The 23,164-nt window shown below is 42.5% G+C and overlaps 1 protein-coding gene across 3 annotated transcripts in view; it reads left to right on the top strand.

Annotated features, from left to right (window-relative positions):
• Positions 1-23,164, top strand: part of LOC311058154 (A-type potassium channel modulatory protein KCNIP2-like) — a gene marked incomplete at its 5' end in the record, with an annotated part of 194,479 nt that overhangs the window by 128,200 nt on the left and 43,115 nt on the right. For 2 of the 3 annotated variants that reach the window (XM_084075494.1, XM_084075492.1), the window contains one exon: positions 23,057-23,162. The exons of the other annotated variant lie outside the window; for it this stretch is intronic. In XM_084075494.1, coding sequence (XP_083931620.1) covers positions 23,057-23,162 — 106 coding nt within the window. Of the gene's footprint in view, positions 1-23,056; positions 23,163-23,164 lie in introns of those variants that run through there. 3 annotated transcript variants of the gene reach the window in all.

Raw genomic sequence — 23,164 nt, 5'->3', positions numbered from 1 at the left:
GATGCTAACACATCTAATAGTTTTTTTGAAAGCTGTCTCTGAGGCCTCGTTGTTGTAGGATACTGGAGGGACAGCCATGCTTGGCCGGACGTCGGGCTGATGAAGCTAGTGGAAGGGACACATTCTTTATACAATAGTTCTCAAACGTTTTAGTTTCAATGTACATACATTTGGCCATCTGAAAATGTTTTGTGCCAGGGACCCCCTGAAGACAAGATTTGTGTTAAAGGTATTGTAGGGAACATTAAGCCTAAATTTAAAATATATATATATATATATATATTTTGCATTTTTTCCCCTCTATCAGCCACTATATAATGATGCTGGGGTGTTTTCCTCCATTGAAACACAGTCCTCCTTCTGAAATCCGTATTTTCCCTAATGTTTATGTGTTCTATGTTTATGTCCGGGACGTAAATTAACGCACGCATGTGCGCGTCCGTGCGCGTCCGTGTCCGTATGAACGTTTACTTTCGGTTTTAAAACGCTCTCAAACTTCGTTTTTGAGGCACAGCATTTACTTTTAAGATAGCGTGTGGATAGAATTTAGTTGTTTAACTTCATATATGTGGTCAATTTATCATGAAAGAGCCTATTTAAAAATAAAAATTCAGAGAACCAGCAGGGCGGGAATTTCCGCATATTGTATCCCAATAAAGCAACCTGTTTTCGGGCACCAATCCCTTCAAAAGTACCTCGCTATGGAACTCCCTCCTGCGTCACCCCCTGGTGGTCGGGGAAAAGTACTGCTGGTGTTTATTTACCTCTGAACTCCCGCGTATACCTTTAACATCTTTTCAATCACTTTCAAGATGTTTAAAAAATGTTGCTGCGAGCTTGTAGATCTGCTATTTTTGAATAGGCAATAAATAATAAAGTGGTTAAGATGATTGTGATGTTTGTTAACTACTTTAGCTGGGGACTCCCTGGAACTCCCCCTCAAGGACCCCTGGGGGTCCCCAGGCCCCACTTTGAGAACCACTGCTTTACACAGTATGAATGGCACTAGACACTTTCAACCTGCCACCCCTATAGTAGGGCAGTTTCGAGGCTCCGTGAGCACCCCAAAAACACATCTCTTAAACCTGTTTTTTTAGGACCCTAAAGGTGTCTAGTTATGATTTCTGCTTGTTGCCCATGTCAACTAATGTCCCATGGGGTTTATTTGTAACCCTTTCTGACACCTACCCCCAACCCAAACCATAACATGAAGATAACAGAGAATACCATAACTCTTGAAGTAAATAACATACAGCAACAAATGAACACATTTTCCTATATCATTTTGACCCAAGGAATGCATTAAAGTGGTTATTATAAAGATTCAAGCACATCTTGACTCTATTTCAGGACATAAACAGCCAAAAACAAGCAGAAAACGTTCAAATCACAATTATCACATCTATATTTCTCTTTGTACTAAACTTTTAAGGTGTATTCTTTTTTACCATATGTTTTTTAGGACCTTTATGGTGTCTAGTTAAGATTTATTCTTGTTGCCCTGGTCAAATAATGGCCCATGGGGTTCATTTTAACCCTTTCTGACACCTATTGCCAATCAAACCATAAAATTGAGATAACAGAAAATACCATAACTCTTGAAGTAAATAACATACAGCAACAAATGAACACATTTTCTATATCATTTTGACCCAAGGAATTCATTGAAGTGGTTATTATAAAGATTCAAGCACATCTTGACTCTATTTCAGGACATAAACAGCCAAAAACAAGCAGAAAACACTCAAATCACATCTATATTTCTCTTTTTACTACATTTTTAAGGTGTATTCTTTTTTACCATATGTCTTTTCGGACCCTAAAGGTGTCTAGTTAAGTTTTAATCTTGTTGCCCTGGTCATATAAGGTTCCATGGGGTTTATTTTAACCCTTTGTTACACCTATTCCCAACCCGAACCATACAATGGAGACAATAGAAAATACCATAACTCTTGAAGTAAACATACATAGACAAATGAACACATTTCTATGTATAATTTTGACCCAAGGAATTCATTAAAGTGGTTATTATTAAGATTCAAGCAGGTCTTGACTCTATTTCAGGACAGAAACTGCAAAAAACTAACAGAAAATGTTCAAATCACATCTATTAATCCTTGTATTAAATACTTAAGGTGTATTCTACTTTACCCCATGTTTTTTTGGACCCTTATGGTGTCTAGTTAAGATTTCTTCTTGTTGCCCAGGTCAACTAATGTCCCATGGGGTTCATTTGGTGACCATTTTAAATCGATGTCCACAGGAGAGGCGTTTTCATATCTGAACCAGACAACGTACAAAGACAAATAAACCCACTTTCTCATAGAATGTTTACACCAGGAACCTAATGGAAAGGTCACTGACATGGTCCAACCATTCTTTATTGGTGAAAAACACACAAATATCAAATTCTGGCTTATATTTAGGCATAATATAACTTTCTTGAATAATCAAAACATAATGTCACTGATCGGTATCATCCATCTCAACCTCTTCCCTCTTATCATCATCATCATCATTAAATATTGTTAGGATGATCATACACCAACTTGAAAGCCCTTTGAAATTTGGGGTTCTTCTGGAGCTTTTTGAGTGGTGCCACCTTGCCCTTGAAGGAACTAGTACAGCCCTGATCACTGAATACATGTATGGTACCCAAGCAGGGTGCTACAGTATGGCTGCCCAAGAGAGGTTGCTAGCTCCGTGACATTTACCAGCTGACGGTGCCTGCCTGTGCCAGTGTCAAGGTAGATGAGCAGGTTGATGTCGTCATTAACATCAACAATCATTCAAATCTGCTAACACAATAACTCACCAAAGTTATATAGGTATTGATCAATCAACTCACTTCTCAATCTAATGCCACAAGTTTATGAGCTGTTCCTTCCACGATGAGAGCAGCTGTTTCACATTTTGCCAGCCGGGATGCTGCCTCCTTACTCCCCCAGACCTTGAGCATCAACTGGCAGAGCTGTCACATATTTTCCGCATTGCCCAGAAAGAACTTAAAGTCCTGGGGTTTCCTGGTGGCTTGACCTTGCACTATGAATTTCTCAGAAAGTCCACGCCTCAGCCTCTACTGCGCCCTTGATGGAATCAAGAGTGGTCTTGATTCCATCAAGGCGCAGTAGAGGCTGAGGCGTGGACCAGCTCGCTTGCCCCCATGCCAGGACACACTCATCCCCCACATCCAGTGGGTGAACTATAGAGTGACCTGTTACAAGCGAGCAGCTGAGCCAATCTTTTGGAGGCCTAAATCCTATGATGATGGTCAGGGGTGGCAGAAGACAGAAGGAGGGATTTTGGAGCCTGTCTGGTCTTGTGGGACAATTCTGCCCCTATCTCTCATTGACCTCTTGGCTGCTGGTGTCATCAGTGATGATGTGAGGGAAGAGGAGGAGTTTGATGATGAGATGGATGATACTGATCAGTGAAATTGTGTTTTGATATAAGCCAGAATTTGATATTTGTGTGTTTTTCACCAATAAAGAATGGTTGTACCATGTCAGTGACCTTTCCATTAGATTCCTGGTGTAAACATTCTATGAAAAAGTGGGTTTATTTGTCTTGGTTCAGATATGAAAACGCCACTCCTGTGGACATCGATTTAAAATGGTCACCAAATGAACCCCATGGGACATTAGTTGACCTGGGCAACAAGAAGAAATATGAACTAGACACCATAAGGGTCCTAAAAACATGGGGTAAAGTAGAATACACCTTAAGTATTTAATACAAGGATTAATATCGATGTGATTTGAACATTTTCTGTTAGTTTTTTTGCAGTTTCTGGCCTGAAATAGAGTCAAGACCTGCTTGAATCTTAATAATAACCACTTTAATGAATTCCTTGGGTCAAAATTATATATAGAAATGTGTTCATTTGTCTATGTATTTTTACTTCAAGAGTTCTGGTATTTTCTATTGTCTCCATTGTATGGCTCGGGTTGGAAATAGGTGTCAGAAACGGTTAAAATGAACCCCATGGGCCATTATTTGACCTGGGCAACAAGAATAAATCTTAACTAGACACCATAAAGGTCCTAAAAAACATATGGTAAAAAAAGAATACACCTTAAAAGTTTAGTACAAAGAGAAATATAGATGTGATCATTATGATTTCAACATTTTCTGCTAGTTTTTGGCTGTTTCTGCCCTGAAATAGAGTCAATATGTGTTTGAATCTTAATAAAAACTACTTAAATGAATTCCTTGGGTCAAAATGATATAGAAAAATGTGTTCATTTGTTGCTGTATGTTGTTTACTTCAAGAGTTATGGTATTCTCTGTTATCTTCATGTTATGGTTTGGGTTGGGGGTAGGTGTCAGAAAGGGTTAAAAATAAACCCCATGGGACATTAGTTGACATGGGCAACAAGCAGAAATCATAACTAGACACCTTTAGGGTCATAAAAAAACAGGTTTAAGAGATGTGTTTTTGGGGTGCTCACGGAGCCTCGAAACTGCCCTACTACTATTTATGGCAAAGATGCTCAAAATTAGGATTAAGATTGAAACGTTTTCACCAATTTTCAAAACAGCGGCGGCAAAAGTAACAGATCTACAAGCTTTTGTAGCAGGCTTCTAGATTGGCTCTTTTCACAACACAACACCATCGTACGACTTATTATAAAATAGGGCTTATGTGGTTAATTCTATACAGTATATCGTCTCTGTCGGGTGGAAACCTTGTACGTCCAAAACTGTTACTTTTCAGGATTCAAATTCTAAAACAGCAAAAGTAGCAGATCAACTACTTTTGATGCTTTTTGTGTGACGTTGCAGTATGATGAAGTTGGGCGTTAATTTACAAAAAAACACAAAAAGTTAAAATTATGGACATATGAGGTTTCTGCCCGACAGCAGCGATATATATATATATATATATATCTGATGTCTGATCTCATCACCATATGGACCCTGGTGTGGTTGTACATCCATCCATGTCGTCGTGCCCTTGGCCCAAATCTACTCCTACGGTATAATACGATACATAAGGATGTACGGTACATGATCCATCACACACGATCATGTGAGACCGTATACGCGCTCTCTGCAGTCATGTGTTATTCATACTGTGGTATGTCCTTGAGACGGTAACGCTACATGCCTCCAACACGCATGTATTATTGACGTACATGCCCGCAAACACGTCTGCATGCATGCGTGCTGCTTGTACGAAGTACTCATGTGTTTCAGAGGGAACTTGTGGTTCTGGTTGGTTGATTTTGTTTCACTATAGTCATTGCTGTAAGACACTCTAGATCCGTGGTTCTCAACCAGTGGTCTGGGGACCACCCGTGGCCATTGAGGAGTTTCCAGTTGGTCCCCAGCTAAATGATGGAGAGTTGGTAACCAAATGGACCCTTAAAGATTTTTAACTCTTGAGATCGTAAAATGAAACCGAATGGACCCGTTTCATTTTTACGCTCTCAAGAGTTAAAGTATTGTTAAACATCTGCATTACTTATATTCCAAGAAGTCTACACAATTAGAGAATGTAGAAGAATTGTTATTTTGACAAAATCGTATCCAACTATAACCAAATATTATATAGGCTAAATCTCATCAAACGCTGGTCCGTGGCTCAAATGCCGAATAAATAATGGACCTTGATATGCAAAAGGTTGAAAACCACTGCTCTAGATGAAGGGACCGAAACGTCACGTCAATTTGAATAAAACTGATGCTGCTGAGCAAGAGCAGAGTGCGGGATTTGTGTTCATGAATGTTTGTTCATGATTGCTTCATTTGTCATTTGTCCAACGCACCTGCATCTGAACGGAGTGGACGTGCGGATATTTTCTTTGCAAAGTTTCATTATAGTCACCATCACATCCTTGATCGTCTAAAATGTTATCATCATCATCATACCGCAAATATCTTCTTTCCTAAATGTATATCATCTCTCTTATTTCTGTTTTCCTAACTTCCTTCCTTCCTTCCTCCTTCCCTCGTTAATGTCTGTCTGTCTCCATAATGCTAGTCTGATTCCATATCTCTCTCTGTCAGGCCCCATACCCTATTTCGTATGTGTATTTGTGCGTGCCCCACACGTGTGTGTGTGTGTGTGTGTGTGTGAGCGTGCGCTGCATGGCATTCAAGAGTGCAGGCGTGTGTGCATGTGATCTCATCTGTTCCCACCACCTCCGGCTCTCCAAATCAGATAGCTCTCGGGGCTATTTATAGCGATGTTCCTATAGCCACCGCTCTGTTCCAGTCTCGCACGCCACGCCGACACTCAACAATGTGTCACCACGTCCGTGCGCGCCACTCCACACCTTGTGACGTGACACCACGTCCCTGCACGCCACTCCACACGCCGTGTGATGTGTCACCGCGTCAAACTGGGGCTCCTTGCTATGCAAAAGGAGAGATGGATACTAATCGTTGATGAATTCCAGAGTGCATCTACTGTAAGAGGCAGAACTGCTCAAATCAGCGTTTCAGGCTATAGGGTCTTCATGCAGTTACTGTGTACTATTCAATAAGAGAATAAGAGGAAATCACACAAAGATTTGGTGGCCCCTCTGAGGGTAGTTACTACAGAGGGGCCACCAAATCTTTGTGTGATTTCCTTTTCCTTTTCCTTTTTCCTTTTCGTATTAACCATGCACTTGAACCCTAACATCCATATTCTGGCGGGACCGTTGGCCGAAACATAGCAGATCTATGAGCTCGAGCTTGATCAGCTGTTTTGGGGAAAGACTTTTAGTGTAGAGGGGGGAAAAGAGCAGCAAGTATACAGAGCCAAAGGTCAAGTTTACTAGTAAGTATTGAGGGTATCATGAGGCTTGAGACATCTCATCTGAAGATAGGAACGAGTGAAGGACAGACGGGACAGAAAGTGACAAGGAAAACAATTGTGTTGGCATCTATAGGAAGCACAAGTATCATAATTGTACATCACAGGGAACCTCAGGTACTGTATTATACGACTATGGCTTATCATCAATTCATTGAGTGTTTCTGTAGACTGCCTGGAAAACACACATCAGAGCAAATCGAGTCGTTTTCCTCTCCCCCCCACCCCCCCCCCCCCCCCCCCCCCCCCCCCCACCCCGTACGCCAAGCGCATAGCGGGCGTGGGCTCATTAGGGCTCGTTAGTGAGCTCCAGAGCACCTGAGTGATGGAGAAAAGGAGGAAAGGAGTCGTGGCGAGAAGAAAGGGAGGAGGGAGGGGAGAGAGGAGGGTGGAGGAGAATCTGTGGACGATTTCACACCTGACCGTTCCTGAGATTGAGCTCTCTTATTGAATAGTACTCCAGGTGTGTGTGTGTGTGTGTGTGTGTGTGTGTGTGTGTGTGTGTGTGTGTGTGTGTGTGTGTGTGTGTGTGTGTGTGTGTGTGTGTGTGTGTGTGTGTGTGTGTGTGTGTGTGTGTGTGTGTGTGTGTGTGTGTGTGTGTGTGTGTGCGCGTGCGTGCGTGTGTGTGTAGGCTACTATGTGCTCACTTGTGTGGGGTGCATGTGTGTACTGTACAGTATGTGCTTGCTTGTGTGTGTGTGTGTGTGTACTATGTGCCCGCTTGTTTGTGTGCATGTGCGTGCGTGCACACAAGTGTTAAGTTTGTGCACTCACAGCTTCATGCTGGTACGAGTGTGTCCAACATGCGCTTCTTTGTTTACACGCGTGTGCGCGTGCGTGCGTGCGTGCGTGTGTGTGCTTGCTGTGAGCTTCTCCTGCTGAATACTAATGGGAGGCTGCATGTAGCCTGGACGATAAGCATGTTTGTCATTCATTCCCACAGAGACAGTGAAGGAAGAACTGAACCGTTAAAACGCAGATCAATGTGAACACTGGGACTGAACAATGCATGAGCCTTTCCATGTCATCTACACCCATACATCACAGTTTGTGTGTGCGTGTGCGTGTGCGTGTGCGTGTGCGTGTGTGTGTGCGTGTGTGTGTGTTAGTCATTTGGGGACACTGTTTTGATATCAAACCAGTTGACAGTGGTGGAAGAAGCACAGTGTAGGAATAATCAAGTAACTAGGCATGTATCTGTTATCGTGATGTTTGCGGGGTAAGGGTTTGGTTATGTTTGAGGTATTGGATGTGGGATGAACGTAGGTCAATGCAATGTCCCCAAATATTAGCAAATCATGGCATGTGTGTTGTCTAAATCTCTCAGAGAAAATCATTGCTTTCAACCTTCTCTTCTCTTCTCTTCTCTTCTCTTCTCTTCTCTTCTCTTCTCTTCTCTTCTCTTCTCTTCTCACCTCTCCTCTCCCTCTATCTGTTGGTCAGTGTATAATTAAGTCCTGTGTGATAGCATCTCTACAGTTTCATTGGCCTTATCTCCATACTTGTCTATTTCACATCTCACTCTGTGCCAACGCAACAGCTTGTGTGTACACATTACACAAGGCACTCACACCTGATTTATATGTAGTTGCGTGCCGGTGTATTGCACCGAAAATAGACAATCTACAAGCTTGTGAGCTTGTAGATTGGCTATTTTCGTTGTGAGCCATGACACACAGAACAAAGTATCAGACTTTCCAGTATGCCCCCTCATGTTATTTGTGATGTTTGTATGCATATTCTGTCTTCTGAAGTAATTGTGTCTGGAGCTAAGACAGAACATTCAGTGCTCACCTTCACTGGGCAAAATGTACTTGGCAAATAACCCCAACAACAACTAATATTAAAAAACACAATCCAAGCCAGACATCTCGGTGTAGTCATGGACTGAATTTCAACAGCCACATTACGTAAGACAAGTACAAAGTGAGCCTGCTGTCACCTTAAGAATGTGATTTAAGGCAGGGGTCTTCTACGTTTTTCAGGTCAAGGACCCCTTAGCTGATTCTATAGATAGCTTCACAGCACTACCATCAGTGTTGGATTCACATTAATGTGTATTTTCAGACATTTAAACCGTCAATAGTAAACCTTTGTAAACTTGACCTTTTGCCCTGTTCTTGATGGGCTCTGTTTTCCCTCTAGTCTACACCGAACCTGTTTGCCAAAAATGGCCAATCTACAAGCACACAATGTATCGCAGCGCGAGGCGTTGTGAGCTTGTAGATCGGCTGTTTTTGGTTAAAGTTCTCCTTCGAATAGGGATGCTAGGGTTCAAGTGGTTAATGTAAAAAATATATATCCTATCACACAAAGATTTGGCGGCCCCCCTGTAGTAACTCTGAGGAGCCCCTACCTATGGGTCCCGGACCCCCTGTTGAAGACCCCTGACTTAAGACTTATGTCGCAGCAGGATTTGGAAAAAACATGCATTCATCTTCAGTAGACTTGACTACTTGTAACGTTGTTTATACTGGTCTCCCTACATATTTTTTTACCAGACTCGACTGTTGCTTCAAGTCCGTATTAATACCAAGAAAGTGGATCATTATGTATCACTCCATTTATCCAGACCTCTCAGGTCGCCTGGGGACAGGTCTGCTTTCTGTCCCTATGGGGTCAAAACTAAATGTGGAGAAGAAGCATCGTTTAGTTATTATGGTTACATATCTGGAACAAAGTAACTCGCACAGAACTGCAGGTCTGCTACAACTCTCTGTTCTTTTATATCAAAGCTTAAACATTTTTTCTGTTTGCTGCTGCCTTTTTACTGAGGTTTTTGATTAATTTAATGGGCTGCGCTGTAACTTTATTCTCATACTTTCATCTGTTTCGCTTGATCCTATTCTTATTTTCTATTCTTTTATTGTATTAATCTATTTTTAATTATACTCAAATGCCCTTTCATAATTTTCATGTTTTAAAGCACTTTGAAACCTGCTTTATAAATAAACTAAGCCTTGCATTACAGCAGTAGCACTAGTGTGTGCGTGCATGCGTGCATGTGTGCGTGTGTGTGTGTGTGTGTGTGTGTGTGCGTGTGTGTGCGCGTGCGTGCGTGTGTGTGTGTGTGTGTGTGTGTGTGTGTGTGTGTGTGTGTGTGTGTGTGTGTGTGTGTGTGTGTGTGTGTGTGTGTGTGTGTGTGTCTGTGTCTGTGTGTGTGGGCGTGCGTATGCGTGTCTGTGTCTGTGTGTGTGTGTGTGTGTGTGCGCGTGTGCATGCGTGCATGCGTGTGTGCGCGTGCATGTTTGTGTGTCCGTGCGGTCCTCTGTCTCGCTCTCTCAGCACAACTTTGTCCTTTGGTATAGGTTGGGTCATCATTTTGTACTTTGGCGTGAGCTGCTGAATCAGCACAGTCTCAGTTCCATTGTGTCGTCATTGTCCACTATCCACTGAGACATAAAGTTTAGATGCCAAAGATGTAAGGGCCATAGATACCGGAACCTAGTGACTGCCCTTCACGGCCAGAGGGTTTGATCATCCCAAGATAGTATGTGTAGATGCCAAAGATGTAAGGACCATACTGTACCATACACAGTGGTCGAAAAAGTACTCACATTTTTTACTTAAGTAAAAGTATCAATACTGCAAAAGTAAAAGTCCGGAATTCTATATTTACTTGAGTAAAAGTACAAAAGTTTTGCCATCAAAATGTAGTTAAAGTACCAAAAGTAAAAGTACTTGCAGAATGTCCCATTTCACAAGTTTTCCAAAAAATCTTTTGAAAATAGCAGATCTACAAGCTGACAATGGGTCGCATTGTGAGCTTGTAGATGGGCTATTTTCAAATTGGCGAAATGTATATAGGGCTGAAGTGGGTATGTTTTGTAATAATAATCAAAATCTACAAAGTAACTAGTAACTAGTAAGTTTTCAAATAATTATTGTGGAGTAAAAGTATAATATTTGCCTCTGAGATGTAGTAGAGCAGAAGTAAAAGTACTGAACATTGGAAATCCTCCAGTAAAGTAAAAATACCTCAAAACTATACTTAAGTACAGTACTAGTACTTGAGTAAATGTACTTAGTTACTTTACACCACTGGCCAAACAGTACATACCGGAACCTAGTGACTACTCTTCATGGCCAGAGGGTTTGATCATTCCAAGATAGTACGTTTAGAGACCAAAGATGTAAGGGCCATACGCACCGGAACCTTTAGTGACTGCTCTTCACGGGGTTTGATCATCCCAAAATAGTTTATAGTACTTTATTAAAAAACTGATAGTTCGGTCCTCGATTATGATTGGCTGTCGATGTTGTAAAACGCTCTAAACACACACCTTTTTTCAGTATTACTGCGTCGAACAAATTGTTTCAAAATGTACAAAAACGTATTCTCGTATTCTTTTAGGCAAGACATAGGCCATGCAGTTGCTCAATATTGATCAATTTCACCTTTACAATGGAGTGTTTTACAATAGTCACCGGTGGGGTCCTCCAACCTTCCTTGAGCGGGGTCCCAAATGGACCCTTACAGGTCTGTAACTCTGAGAGCGTACAAGTGGAACCAAAGGTCCCTTTGGTTCCACTTGTACGCTCTCAGAGTTATTGGGGTCCTTGAAATGAAAACGTTTGAGAACCACTGTTGCAGTGAAAGTGTTATTAAATGGTATTTGTCTGATTTTCAATGTTGCCATATTTGCTAAACTGTTTAGTAAAAGCAACACGTCACCCTAGGCCATGCAGTGATTTTAGACTAGCTATGGGGGATTTATGCACTCTGTCGCATGTCTTACCTACAGTAACAACACCCCTTAGCTGTTCTAAATCCACTGTAAAAGCATGGCCTCTTGAGGATTATCGCTCTGTAAATAGTTTGAATTCAGTTGACAGTACAGTACAGTATTCCCCGCGGCAAGTGACAGCGTCAGACTAACCTGCTACTGTTTGATTCATTGGGTACGTCACCACAGCTACTTTTGTAAACATTTTTATTTAATTCATGAATTTAGAGTTTAATACACACGCACGCACGCGCACACACACACACACACACACACACACACACAGACAGACAGACAGACAGACAGACAGACAGACAGACAGACAGACAGACAGACAGACAGACAGACACTTTTGGCTTTGAGTAATTCATTAAAATAATGAAAGATAATAAAAAAGACCAGCTATAATCCAACCAGATACTAACATAAAATCACAACCCCCATAATATAGTACCACAACTCTACTCTACTGACATCATAGTATACTGTTGAACATCTTGATATCTTGATGGAGGATGGAATGGATTCATTTAGTATTCTAAACCTCGATTTCTGGGTTCAGAATGTGTGTCGGATCATTCAGAATCTGATATGACCAGGGATGTGATCTAAAAGGGTCAAAGAAAGAAGGCATTTTTCATTTCCTCATGACTTTAAGTCTGGCTTGAGGCTTACTTCAGTTCTGACCATAAAAACAGCTTTGAGCTCAGCATCATCTCAACACTGCTGCAATGCTTTCATCTGTGTGTGTGTGTGTGTGTGTGTGTGTGTGTGTGTGTGTGTGTGTGTGTGTGTGTGTGTGTGTGTGTGTGTGTGTGTGTGTGTGTGTGTGTGTGTGTGTGTGTGGCGCCTGGAAATCTATTAGGGGCAACAACAGGTTTCTGTAGACGTAGTGTAATCCTTTAACACACGCTGACCTCTAGTGGAGGGTGATTGAAGTTGCATGTGTTCTCATTAGATCTCAGAAAGTCTTTGACAAAATGTCATCTTTGATTGTGTGGTGGTTGCACTTGCACACTGTAAATTGCTTTGGATTATTAGTAGCTTAATTGTAATCCTGTAATGGTTCTGCAAGGGTGTGCGTCTGGGTGCCTGATCGTGGTTGCATGTTCCAAATTCAGCAGCAGCAGTCTGCTCTCCCTTGTTATCAACCTTATCAATTATTATCCTCTTAATCAATGTTTTAGACAAGTAGCCCCATATTTTAATGTGAGCCTCTCTCTCTCTCTCTCTCACTCTCTCTCTCTCTCTCTCTCTCTCTCTCTCTCTCTCTCTCTCTCTCTCTCTCTCTCTCTCTCTCATATTCCTCTTTCTTTCGTTTGTTTTCCAAAACATGTATTTATTCAACATACAGTATATTTTATTCACACGTCTCTTCTTCCTCTGTGATTCATGTGTACTCTAGACTCTCTGTTTTACTTTATTATTCTCTTTCCTCTGCGGCTGCCTGCATGTGCCCATCCTCCTCCTCCTCCTCTCTCTCTCATCCACTACTGCATGTGTGTATCTAGGATGAGGTTTACAAAGTTCACTCTGGTTCTTTGTGTGTGTTTCTGTTATTCTGTACCGCTGTTGCCTAGTTACCATTTATTTGTGTTTCTTTGTGCCCACAAAGTCACCCCGGTCACCTCTTGCTGTTGTTTACAAGTCCAACAACTTGGTACTGTCTACGACGTATTTGTATATCTAGCCTACTTGCCCACTCACTCACGTAGCTGTTCCACTGGCATTGTCTCTCTCCACAGGGCATAACAGTGACAAAACACAAGAGTTTGTACGTAAACACCCTGTCAACGCACATACACACACGTCAGTCAAACAAAGAGCAATCATTTCAGGCACACACAATAGCTACAACGTCTCTTCGTGTAAATCATGACAAAAGTGACTAATTTGTGCAGGGGAAAGCCTTTTAACAACACAGGTGGTGCACGTGCGTATACTGTGTGCATTCGACACCTGTTTATTTATGCTTTAGCAGGAGGAGGCGACACATGGCTGTGTAGATTATGACACACACACACACACACACACACACACACAGAGACACACACGCTTTTCTCTGGCTCTAATATAAAGCCTGTTATTGGAGATGTCTACCTTTGAGTGGCTGGAACTGCCCACAGGCCCAGAGGAAGAAGGGATGCAGGGTCTCTACGCATCTTTAATTATCATGTCACTCTTCCCTCTGACATGCTGGATATTCATGACCAGAGGTGAGTGGCAGTTTCTCAGTGGCTGTCCAGGAGAGTTTGCATGGTGGGTGGGGTGTAGGGGAGTATGGTTAGTAGACAGAAGTTTGTGGTTTTACATAATTGGCACTGTCAGGCACTTTTTAGGAAGTGGAAAAACGAAATTGGTTTCATGTGTTGAATATTTATAAAAACCCACAGACTTCTTGATTATTTTGTCATTGTGTCATGTATTTTTGCTACTTAATTTTGTCATGACACTGTCCAGCGACAAAGTATAATATAGGGCTGTGAGCTTGTACATCTCCTATTTTTGAATAGCCAAATGGATAAAGTGGTGAAAAGTGGTGGAAAAAGTGGGTCTCTTGACCCCACTTTGAGAACCACTGATATAGGGAATTCATTTATGGGAGAAAGAAAAAAAACATGAAAAGACGTAGATTCAAGGTTTTCATTATTATTGGATCCAAATATTTTGGCAAGCTTTGATTATTAGTTTTTTTTTATGCTGCTAGCATTGCAAGGAAGACCTTTAAAATTGTACTCAAATGGTCTGTATCTCTACTATAATATAGTGAAGATATAATATAGTAACACAGTATATTACATCCTATCTCCTGTGCCAAAGTTGATAAAACATGAAACATGTTGACGCCATCTGTGAGACATTTGCTCTGTCTTCCCACTAGATGGCATAGTTTAACTGACACTAATCTAGGGGGCTATTTTCCTACAGTGTCCTTAAAAGTCTTTTTCATCTCATCTCCCTTTCTATGGCAAGGCGAGCCTATAGTTACTGTATCTTGTTACAGTCGGGCAGAAACCTTCTCCAATCCATATTACATTTTTGGTCATGTTATTTCATAAATTAGCTTGTAGATCTGCTATTTTCACTATATATATATTTTTTTAAATGATAATTTAAAAAAGGAACAGTTTTGGACATACAAGGTTTCCACCTGACAGCGACGGTATTGTGTATGACACCTCTCGGTCTGATGTTGAGAACAAAGCAGGCATCTCTACTGTATCTGTCTATTGATTTCAATGGATGTTTTATGATGTTTGATTGAATACTTCATTAGTCAGAAATGTAAACGGCACGTGGTACAGTACGTCATTAAGGCTAAAAGAATAACACAAACAAGTCCTGGGGACTTGTTTCCATTGTGGTCCTATGTATTCAATTCATCAACGTAGCATAAAAAATTCACACAATAATACCAAACTTATATCGCTCAGGCAAGAGGAAATCCCCCACTTGGCATGGGGAGATATTGCACTTATGAGCTGTCAACAGTACTACTTGTTAACCAGGTCTACACCAGGGTCTAACTGTTTCAATGGAAGAGCAGGAGACCACCTCCAACCACTGCACATGTAGTATTACATTGTATTAACATAATTATTCTACCATACAGATTGTTAAAATAGCATTGTATTGATTAAAGTATAAGTTACAGATACAGTTATAGTGCATTAATAGGCTCAGTCCTGCTCGCAGTGCCAATCCGGCGAAATGATTAACATGAGGGCTGGAGATTAAACATGATTGTAATTATATGCCAGCGAGGCCCATTGTCTGCTGGTAGCTGTGTGTGTGTGTGTGTGTGTGTGTGTGTGTGTGTGTGTGTGTGTGTGTGTGTGTGTGTGTGTGTGTGTGTGTGTGTGTGTGTGTGTGTGTGTGTGTGTGTGTGTGCGCGCGCGCTTGTATTAGGCTACTATTCTTGTGAGGACCAAATGACCCCCACAAGTGTAGAATTTGAGTAATACACAATTATGAAAAGATTGGGGTTAGGGTTCAGATTAGGCATTTAGTTTTTTTTTAGGGGTTAGGGTTGGCATTTATGCCTGATTTGCACCTAGTTTGCACGCCGGTGTCGTGAACCAAAATATCTGATCTACAAGCTCACTGCGACACGTTGTGAGCTTGTAGATCAGACATTTTCGGTTTCAGGGTTAAGTTTAAAAATTACATTCATACAGTACAACCATTGTTGTACTAAAATGTTGATGTCCTCACAAGTTTAGTAATACAAGCCTGTGTGCGTGCGTGCGTCTCCCTTTTTATTTAATTTCTGGTTGTATTTTTACAGGCAGAACGTACACATGAGTGGACATCACTGTACAGTAGAATGTCCCAGTGTTAGGCTGTATTCACAGCAGCCATATTATGAAGACATTCACAGGTGTTACCAATGATACTAATGAAGGCTCTGTTCCATAGTCTAGCACAGTGGTTTCCACGTCCCCCATAACTCTGAGAGTGTACAAATGGACACTCTCAGAGTTACACACCTGCAAGGGGCCATTTGGAAGCCCATGAGGGTCCCTGGACCCCAACTGTAGACCCACTGGTGTTTCCAGTGGGCCAACATGCACAATATTAGCACCCTGACTCTGTTTGACCAGAATGGAACAGAGCCTTCATTAGTATCATTGGTAACACCTGTGAATGTCTTCATAATATGGCTGCTGTGAATAGAGTCTATTCCTCACACAGCATGGCCGATCTAACTGAGATCAATAGGCATGTTGTTCTCCAATTACTTTCTGCATGAAATTTACACTACACTGGGATCAATAGCGCCCTCACACCGTCACGCAGGAGTTCGTTGCTGTCGGGTAGAAACCTTGTATCTCCATATTTCTTTGTAAATGAATATCCTACCATCATATACTATCATACAAGAGTGTCGCAGAGTGGTGAAAACAGCACATCTATAAGCTCACAACATGACTATTACTACATATAATATATAATGTTTTTAGAATAATAATAATAAAGTGAACTGTTTTGGACATACAAGGTTTCCACCCAACAGCGGCAATTTATTGTTGTGTCAACCTTTCAGCGCTCTTGTCAACGAACGGTCGCGCTCCGGTGTGTGATAAGTCACCGGGCCTGTCAACATCCATCTACCAGGACCTGAGTTGATGGAGCGCTGATGCCAAATCGTCCACTCATAACTCCCCTCCTCCGAGACCTCTCCGGCCATTAGTCAAGCCGGACACAGGCAGTTTATATAAAGAAGAGATGCAAGCCAATGAAGCTCATCATTGGCTCATCATCATCAGTATGACAAAAAGCCCCTTGTTACGGTCTGTCAGAGCAACAACATTAGCAGTTAAAGAAATATGTTGGCAGGTTTTATAAAAAAGAGGACACTGTTGGTGGGGGGGGGGGGGTATTTCTCAGTAATGGGGGGGGGGACACAACCATTTTCAGATGAGCTTGTAGATTGGATATTTACACTATTTTAAACAGGGCTAATTGGTGGTTCATTTATAATATATATTTTTTTTATTTTTTTGTACGTTTCAGTCCTAAGAGTTCCTTGCTAGAAATGTAGTGAAGTCAAAAGTACAATATTTGTATTTGCAATGTAGTGGAGTGAAAGTCATGAGCAAAAACTCAAAATGTTCTACAGTCCTGTATTCAACTAAATGTAGTCAGTTACTGTCCTCCACTGTGTGGTTCTGTGGTCTCTCTCTGTGTGTTTGATGGATCTCATAGCTCAGCAGGCTACAGGGCCATCATCAGTCTCTGTGACACAGCAACCACAGGAAGCTGTGTCACAGAGACTGATCAATTCAGAACCCCAGGTTTTAATGCTATCATTTAACCCATTGAATCCGGGAACGTATCTGTGTCATTTTAGATTTGAGCTATAACCAATATAATATTTCTTACTTTGGCTATTCCAAAATAGCAGACATACAAGCTCATAGCTAGTCCAGCGAGTCCAGCGGTTCTCAACCTTTTCGGGGATCAGGGTTCAGGGCCCACGTGAAAATTTCAAAAGCTTTCACGGCCCAACCATCTGACCACTATCGGCTGCCGGGTTAAAGGAGTAGTTCACCCAAGACTCTTTGAGTCTCTTAGTGGAGATTCCGCCGGTCATCAAATTATTGGCTTAGGAATGCGACAAAAACAAAAAAAAATCTCCATGAATTCAAGGCTTCATGGGGTGTGTAATTGATAGAAAATAAGTAATCTTTTGGGTGAACTACTCCTTTAAGTGGTCAGATGGGTGGCACTGGGCCGTGTGCATTTTCAGAGAATGTTTATCTTAATGATCAATCAATCGATTGTTGTTCCGACTTGGATCGATGGCTACAGTCAAACTGGCAAGAGAAACCCCTAGTGTCTCTTAATGGGGTTCCTGTAACTGCTGTAAACTGTTTTTAAGACCACTCAATGCAATGCCGCCCACTCTATTGTGAGGTTTAGACTGTGCTGGACAGTAAATAAGTAGGCTACATTTACTTGAGTACTGTATACTCTGTAAGTAAAATATTTGTGTATTGCAAGCTGATGGCTTTCACTCCACTACATTTTAAATAGAAATACCGGTATTGTACTTTTGACTCCACTACATTTCTAGAAAGGGACTCTCCATGGGAAAAAAATATATTATTATGAATTAAGCCCAAGTTCAATCTACAAGCTCACAACTGTGACGCATTGAGAGCTTGTAGATCTACTATTTTTGAAAATGTCTGGCAATTTCTGAAAATGTACTTCGTAATTTGTACTTTTGAATACTTGACTATTTACTTGAGTATATACTTTGCCCACCGCTGGGTTTAGAGTCCTGTCCAATGATTGAAATGCTTAAACGGGCTGTGCTTTATAGCAGCTATGATGTCTCCCTGTTCTTTGAAACAGGCCTAAATGACAGCTGTAATCTGGTGATCTGTCACAACACAAACTGCATTATAAACAGAGCATCCAAAATCACTGGTGCCCCCCTCCCCTCGGTTGACCCCCTCCCCTCTACATCCACACTTTAAGCGCACCAACGACATCATCTCTGACCCCTCTCATCCGGTCCACCCGCTATTCCAGCTGCTGCCCTCAGGGAGGCGCTACAGGTCATTATCCACTGCTGTGAGGACTAAACTCCAACAAACATGCACACCAGACACTGCACACAATTCTAACAACACCAAAATGGAATTTTACTGGCCTTTGCTGTGTGGCTAATATGTCTGTCTGTCTGTCTGTCTGTCTGTCTGTCTGTCTGTCTGTCTGTCTGTCTGTCTGTCTGTCTGTCTACAGTACCTACCTAGCTCACCATTAGCAGTGGTTACAGCGTAGGCAACACTGTTGTCAGTGGTGGAGTTGCATACTGACAGATTCCATCATGTATTATATCAGATGTACAGGTATAGAAACGTCATCATTGCGATGTATTGCAGCGTCATGCTAGTGAAGTGCAGCCATGGTTCCATTATACGAGTTAACCTCGTCGAACATGACCTTGTTGTGTGTTCAAGTGAGTCCTTTTTGTGAGAATTCACAGAAGAGCAGAGGCGGGTGCCAGGGGGGACTTGAGGAAGAGGAGGGCGGGGGTTAATGCAAGTAGAGGACACATCTGCAGGAGCAATTTTCCATCCTGACAGCAGCCCGAATGAGATGGAAACATCCTCCTCCTGGAGAGAGCAGAGAGATGCTGGAGGGTAAATAGACGATAGATGCCTCTTTCCTCTGCACACTGCTGCACGAGGGGAACGCAGCACGATGGAAGAAGTATACTCACATGTTTTACCTAAGTTAAAGTAACGAATACCACAATGTAAAAAGTACTCTGAAAAGTTGACTTTGAGTAAAAGTACAAAAGAATTGGCATCAACATATACTTAAAGTACTCAGAAAGTTATGCAGAATGACCCATTTCACAAGTTCAATATATGTATAACAAATCTTTTGAAAATAGCAGCTATTTTCGAATAGCCGAAATATGGGTTCTGAAGTGGTTAATGTATGTTTTGTAAAACATTTAAAAAAACAACAACTAGTAATTAAAGTTTTCAAATAATTGTAGTGGACGAAACGTACAATATGTGCGTCTGAGATACTGGAGTAGAAGTGAAATTGGGACAGAAAATTGGAAACACTCCAGTAAAGTAGTAAAAAAAATACCTCAAAATGGAACTAACAAGTACAGTACTTGAGTGCATTTTGTACTTTGTTGCTTTCCACCTCTGGGAACGTGGTGTGACCGTGACGTGACCTCAAGTCACTTGGGCTCTTTGGCGTGTCCTTCCTTTGTGCCTTCATGTTCTCTTTCTGTCTGCCTCCACTCGCCGCTCATTCCTCTTTCTTCCCTCCCTCCCTCCCTCCCTCCTCCCCTCCCTCCCTCCCTCCTCCCCTCCTCCCTCCATTACCTTTTGTTTGCCAGCCTCCACCTCGACTCACCTCTCTTCCCTTCAGACGGAAACTCCTCGGTGCTTAAGTGAGAGAATGCCCATTTTCAGTCAACAGGTCTGACTCAGGTTTCTCTCTCTCTTTCCATCTCTTGCTGTGTGTGTGCGTGCGTGTGAGTGTTTGTGTGTGCGTGCAAGGAGGCTCAATATTTCTTTGTTTACATCCATCACATCTACAAATGGAGCCCAGCTTCACTACAGCTGGTATATATTACTGTCAACAGAGAAAAATGAGAAACGGCGCCGCCATTTTTGATTTGTATGCAGGTACACTACGCCACATAGATGAAGAGATGAATCACATTACATCTCCAGCCTCGCAGCCCCCCCCCCCCCCCCCCCAGAGAGAGACAGAGAGACATATTAGAGACAGACAACGAGAGAGACAGAGAGAGAGACAGACAGACAGACTAAGAGAGAGGCAGAGAGAGAGAGAGTGAGAGAGACAGAGAGAGAGAGAGAGAGCGAGCACAATTTTCCATGATTCTGTTATTTTTGTAACACAAGGCAATATGATATCTTCACTGGGAATTGGACTTAAAGGGACAGACATTCATCTTGGTGTCTGAAGGATATCAGAGCAGTTAATTGTCTGATACATTCCTGGATGGTATGGAGCAGTTTGTTGCATCATGACACAGCAATGTGCCTGACATACCATCACCACCATCACCACCACCACATCCCACTTTCTTTTTTTGTGCACAAACATTACAGAACAGGCACATTCAACACACAAAATGAACGGCATTTGAAACATAGGACATACATTTGCATGAACGCACACAAAGCTGAGGATAAACCTGAGCACAACTGTTGGAGCAACTTCTGGATATGAATTGGACACACTTCTGTTCTGACCGATGCAAGAGGAGAAATAGGGAAAAGTCTCGTTCACTAAATTACCTGCAGGTGCGTTCATGCAATTGACCACAGGTGCGTGCGCGCACCCGATGACCCGTGCACACACTTAACGAGCACACACTTAACGAGCACACACTTAACTCTCTCACAGGCAGCCTTTTAGAGAGTTCCAAAGAGATCATGTCCATTAGTGCTAGGATGCATTGTGAAACTTCGAGTTTATAGGGAGGTTTCCATCTTAGGACCAGCAGCTTCTTTGCAGCTGTCAGCCCCAAGAGCAAGAGTGTTCTTTGAGGCATTGTCAACCCGATCGCTGAATCATCGTTCAACATTAAAATATTAGGCAAGAGGGGAATACAAGTTCCCATTACCTCAGATAGTACGTGAAATTCCGAACCAAAAGTAATTCACATCTGGACACTCCCACATCATGTGCATATGTTCCCAGTTTGTTATTGTTACATAGTGTGCAAATGGGTGTTGTACAGAGCTGGAGTTGGAAACGTTTCCTTGGAGTCAAATAAAATCTATGGATAAATTGCCAGCTCAACGTATACGTAGTTGCACGCCGGTATCATATGCCAAAGATAGCAGATCTGCAATCTCACAACGCCTTGCATCGTGGCACGCTGTGAGCTAGATCTGCTGGTTTTTAGTTTGTGACATATGGCGTGCAACCGAGACTACAGTAATTGAGGCATTAGACCTCAAATGACAGCCCAAACCCCAAACACAAGACACCAGTTCACTAACTCACATTGGCTGTCAGCTTCTCTGCTGTAAAGGAGAACAGCAGGAGCAGGAGTCTCCTTTATGGCTATCAGCTTTTTGACAGGTACTTGCTAGAGAGAGGTTCTTCCATTTTCCCAACAAGTTATAGGCAATTGAAGGCATCCATAATTGATGAAAATAGCTCTCAGGTTTTCGGTCTCATCACGGAAGTCAGCCTTCGTCTCTGTCGGGTGGAAACATTGTGTCCAAAACTGTTACTTTTCAGGATTCAAATTCAAAAGTATCAAAAAAGTAGCAGATCTACAAGCAGATCTACAAGCTTTCGAGCTTGTGGATCTGCGACTTTTACGGGATCATTTACGGGGAAAAAACACTAATATGGAGATAAGAGGTTTTTGCCCGACAGCAACGCCTTGCTAGTTTAAAAAAAAAATCTGTCAACTCCTTAGGACAAAGAAACAAAACAAGTCCTTGGGTTGGCCAGGCCTCCGATAGAAGCACATTGGAAAAGTATCTAATGAGACATTGCATCAAGCAGCAGACATACATCAGGCTGGCTGGTGGGGGACACGCCACGCGTATTATGCAGACTCTGTGGCTTTGAATGTGCATACAGTACATACATATTGTATTTCCCTGTATTTTTTATTTTTCCAGTTGTCAAGTCTGGCTCTAAACACTCTCTTCCAGTTACCTTTGGAAACCGCATTAGGGAAATCAATGAAGGTAATGTCACAGCGAGAGGGGAGGGCATACCTCACCCCTCTCACCCCAAGTCTCTCTCCCTTTCTCTCTGTCTCTGTCTCTCTCTCTCTCTCTCTCTCTCTCTCTCTCTCTCTCTCTGTCTCTCTCTGTCTCACCTTCTTGCTCAATCTCGCTTTCTCTCCCTGTCTCTCTGTCTCTCTCCCTCCCGCCTTCTCACTTTCTCGATCATCTCTTCCCTTCTACTCGAGCATCCCGTACAGAACCCGACGCTCTTCATCTGATGCTCTTTCTCTCGCTCGCTCTCTCGCTCCCCCCCCCCACCCCCCCAACAACAACACACAAGCTCCTCTGACAACCGCTGCCAAAGGGCTGGCAGACACACACACAGCCCATCCCCACATTCCTCCACTCGACGAGGGTCTGCTAGAGGGAGTAGAGGAGAGAGAGAGAGAGAGGAAAGGCTCAGACCTGCGCCCCAGGACTTTGAACACATTTAGGGGACAATCTGGGAACCCTCCTGTTGCAGCCGTTATACCTTCAGTGTAGTCCGCTCACCACCGGGAGGCTATAGATTGGGCAGAAGAAAACGGTGAGCCAAGGCCACAAGAGGAAAAGTTTTGGATACCACCACAGCAGATTGGCTGGATTAGGAGATCCAAGTCAGGCTATAAGCCCAACCAGCTGGTGTAAAACTGGACAAAAACTGGTCTGGAAGGAGGGAATTTTTGGACTTTAGTTGGGGCTTGTGTTGTTGACCTGGCCCGGCCCAGACCGGCCCGGCTTGTCTCGTGGTGCAGTGCTATAGACGATGACAGAAGATGTTGAGTCTGGATGGTTTGGAGATGATTGCCGTGCTGGTGGTCATGGGTCTCTTCGTCAAAGTCCTGGAGCAGTTTGGGATGTTCGAACCGGTTGGGGGGGAAGGT

This window comes from Gymnoscopelus microlampas, assembly GCF_963454915.1.
Source record: "Gymnoscopelus microlampas genome assembly, chromosome: 13".
Classification (NCBI taxonomy): domain Eukaryota; kingdom Metazoa; phylum Chordata; class Actinopteri; order Myctophiformes; family Myctophidae; genus Gymnoscopelus; species Gymnoscopelus microlampas.
This window is presented reverse-complemented; position numbering and strand designations above follow the sequence as displayed.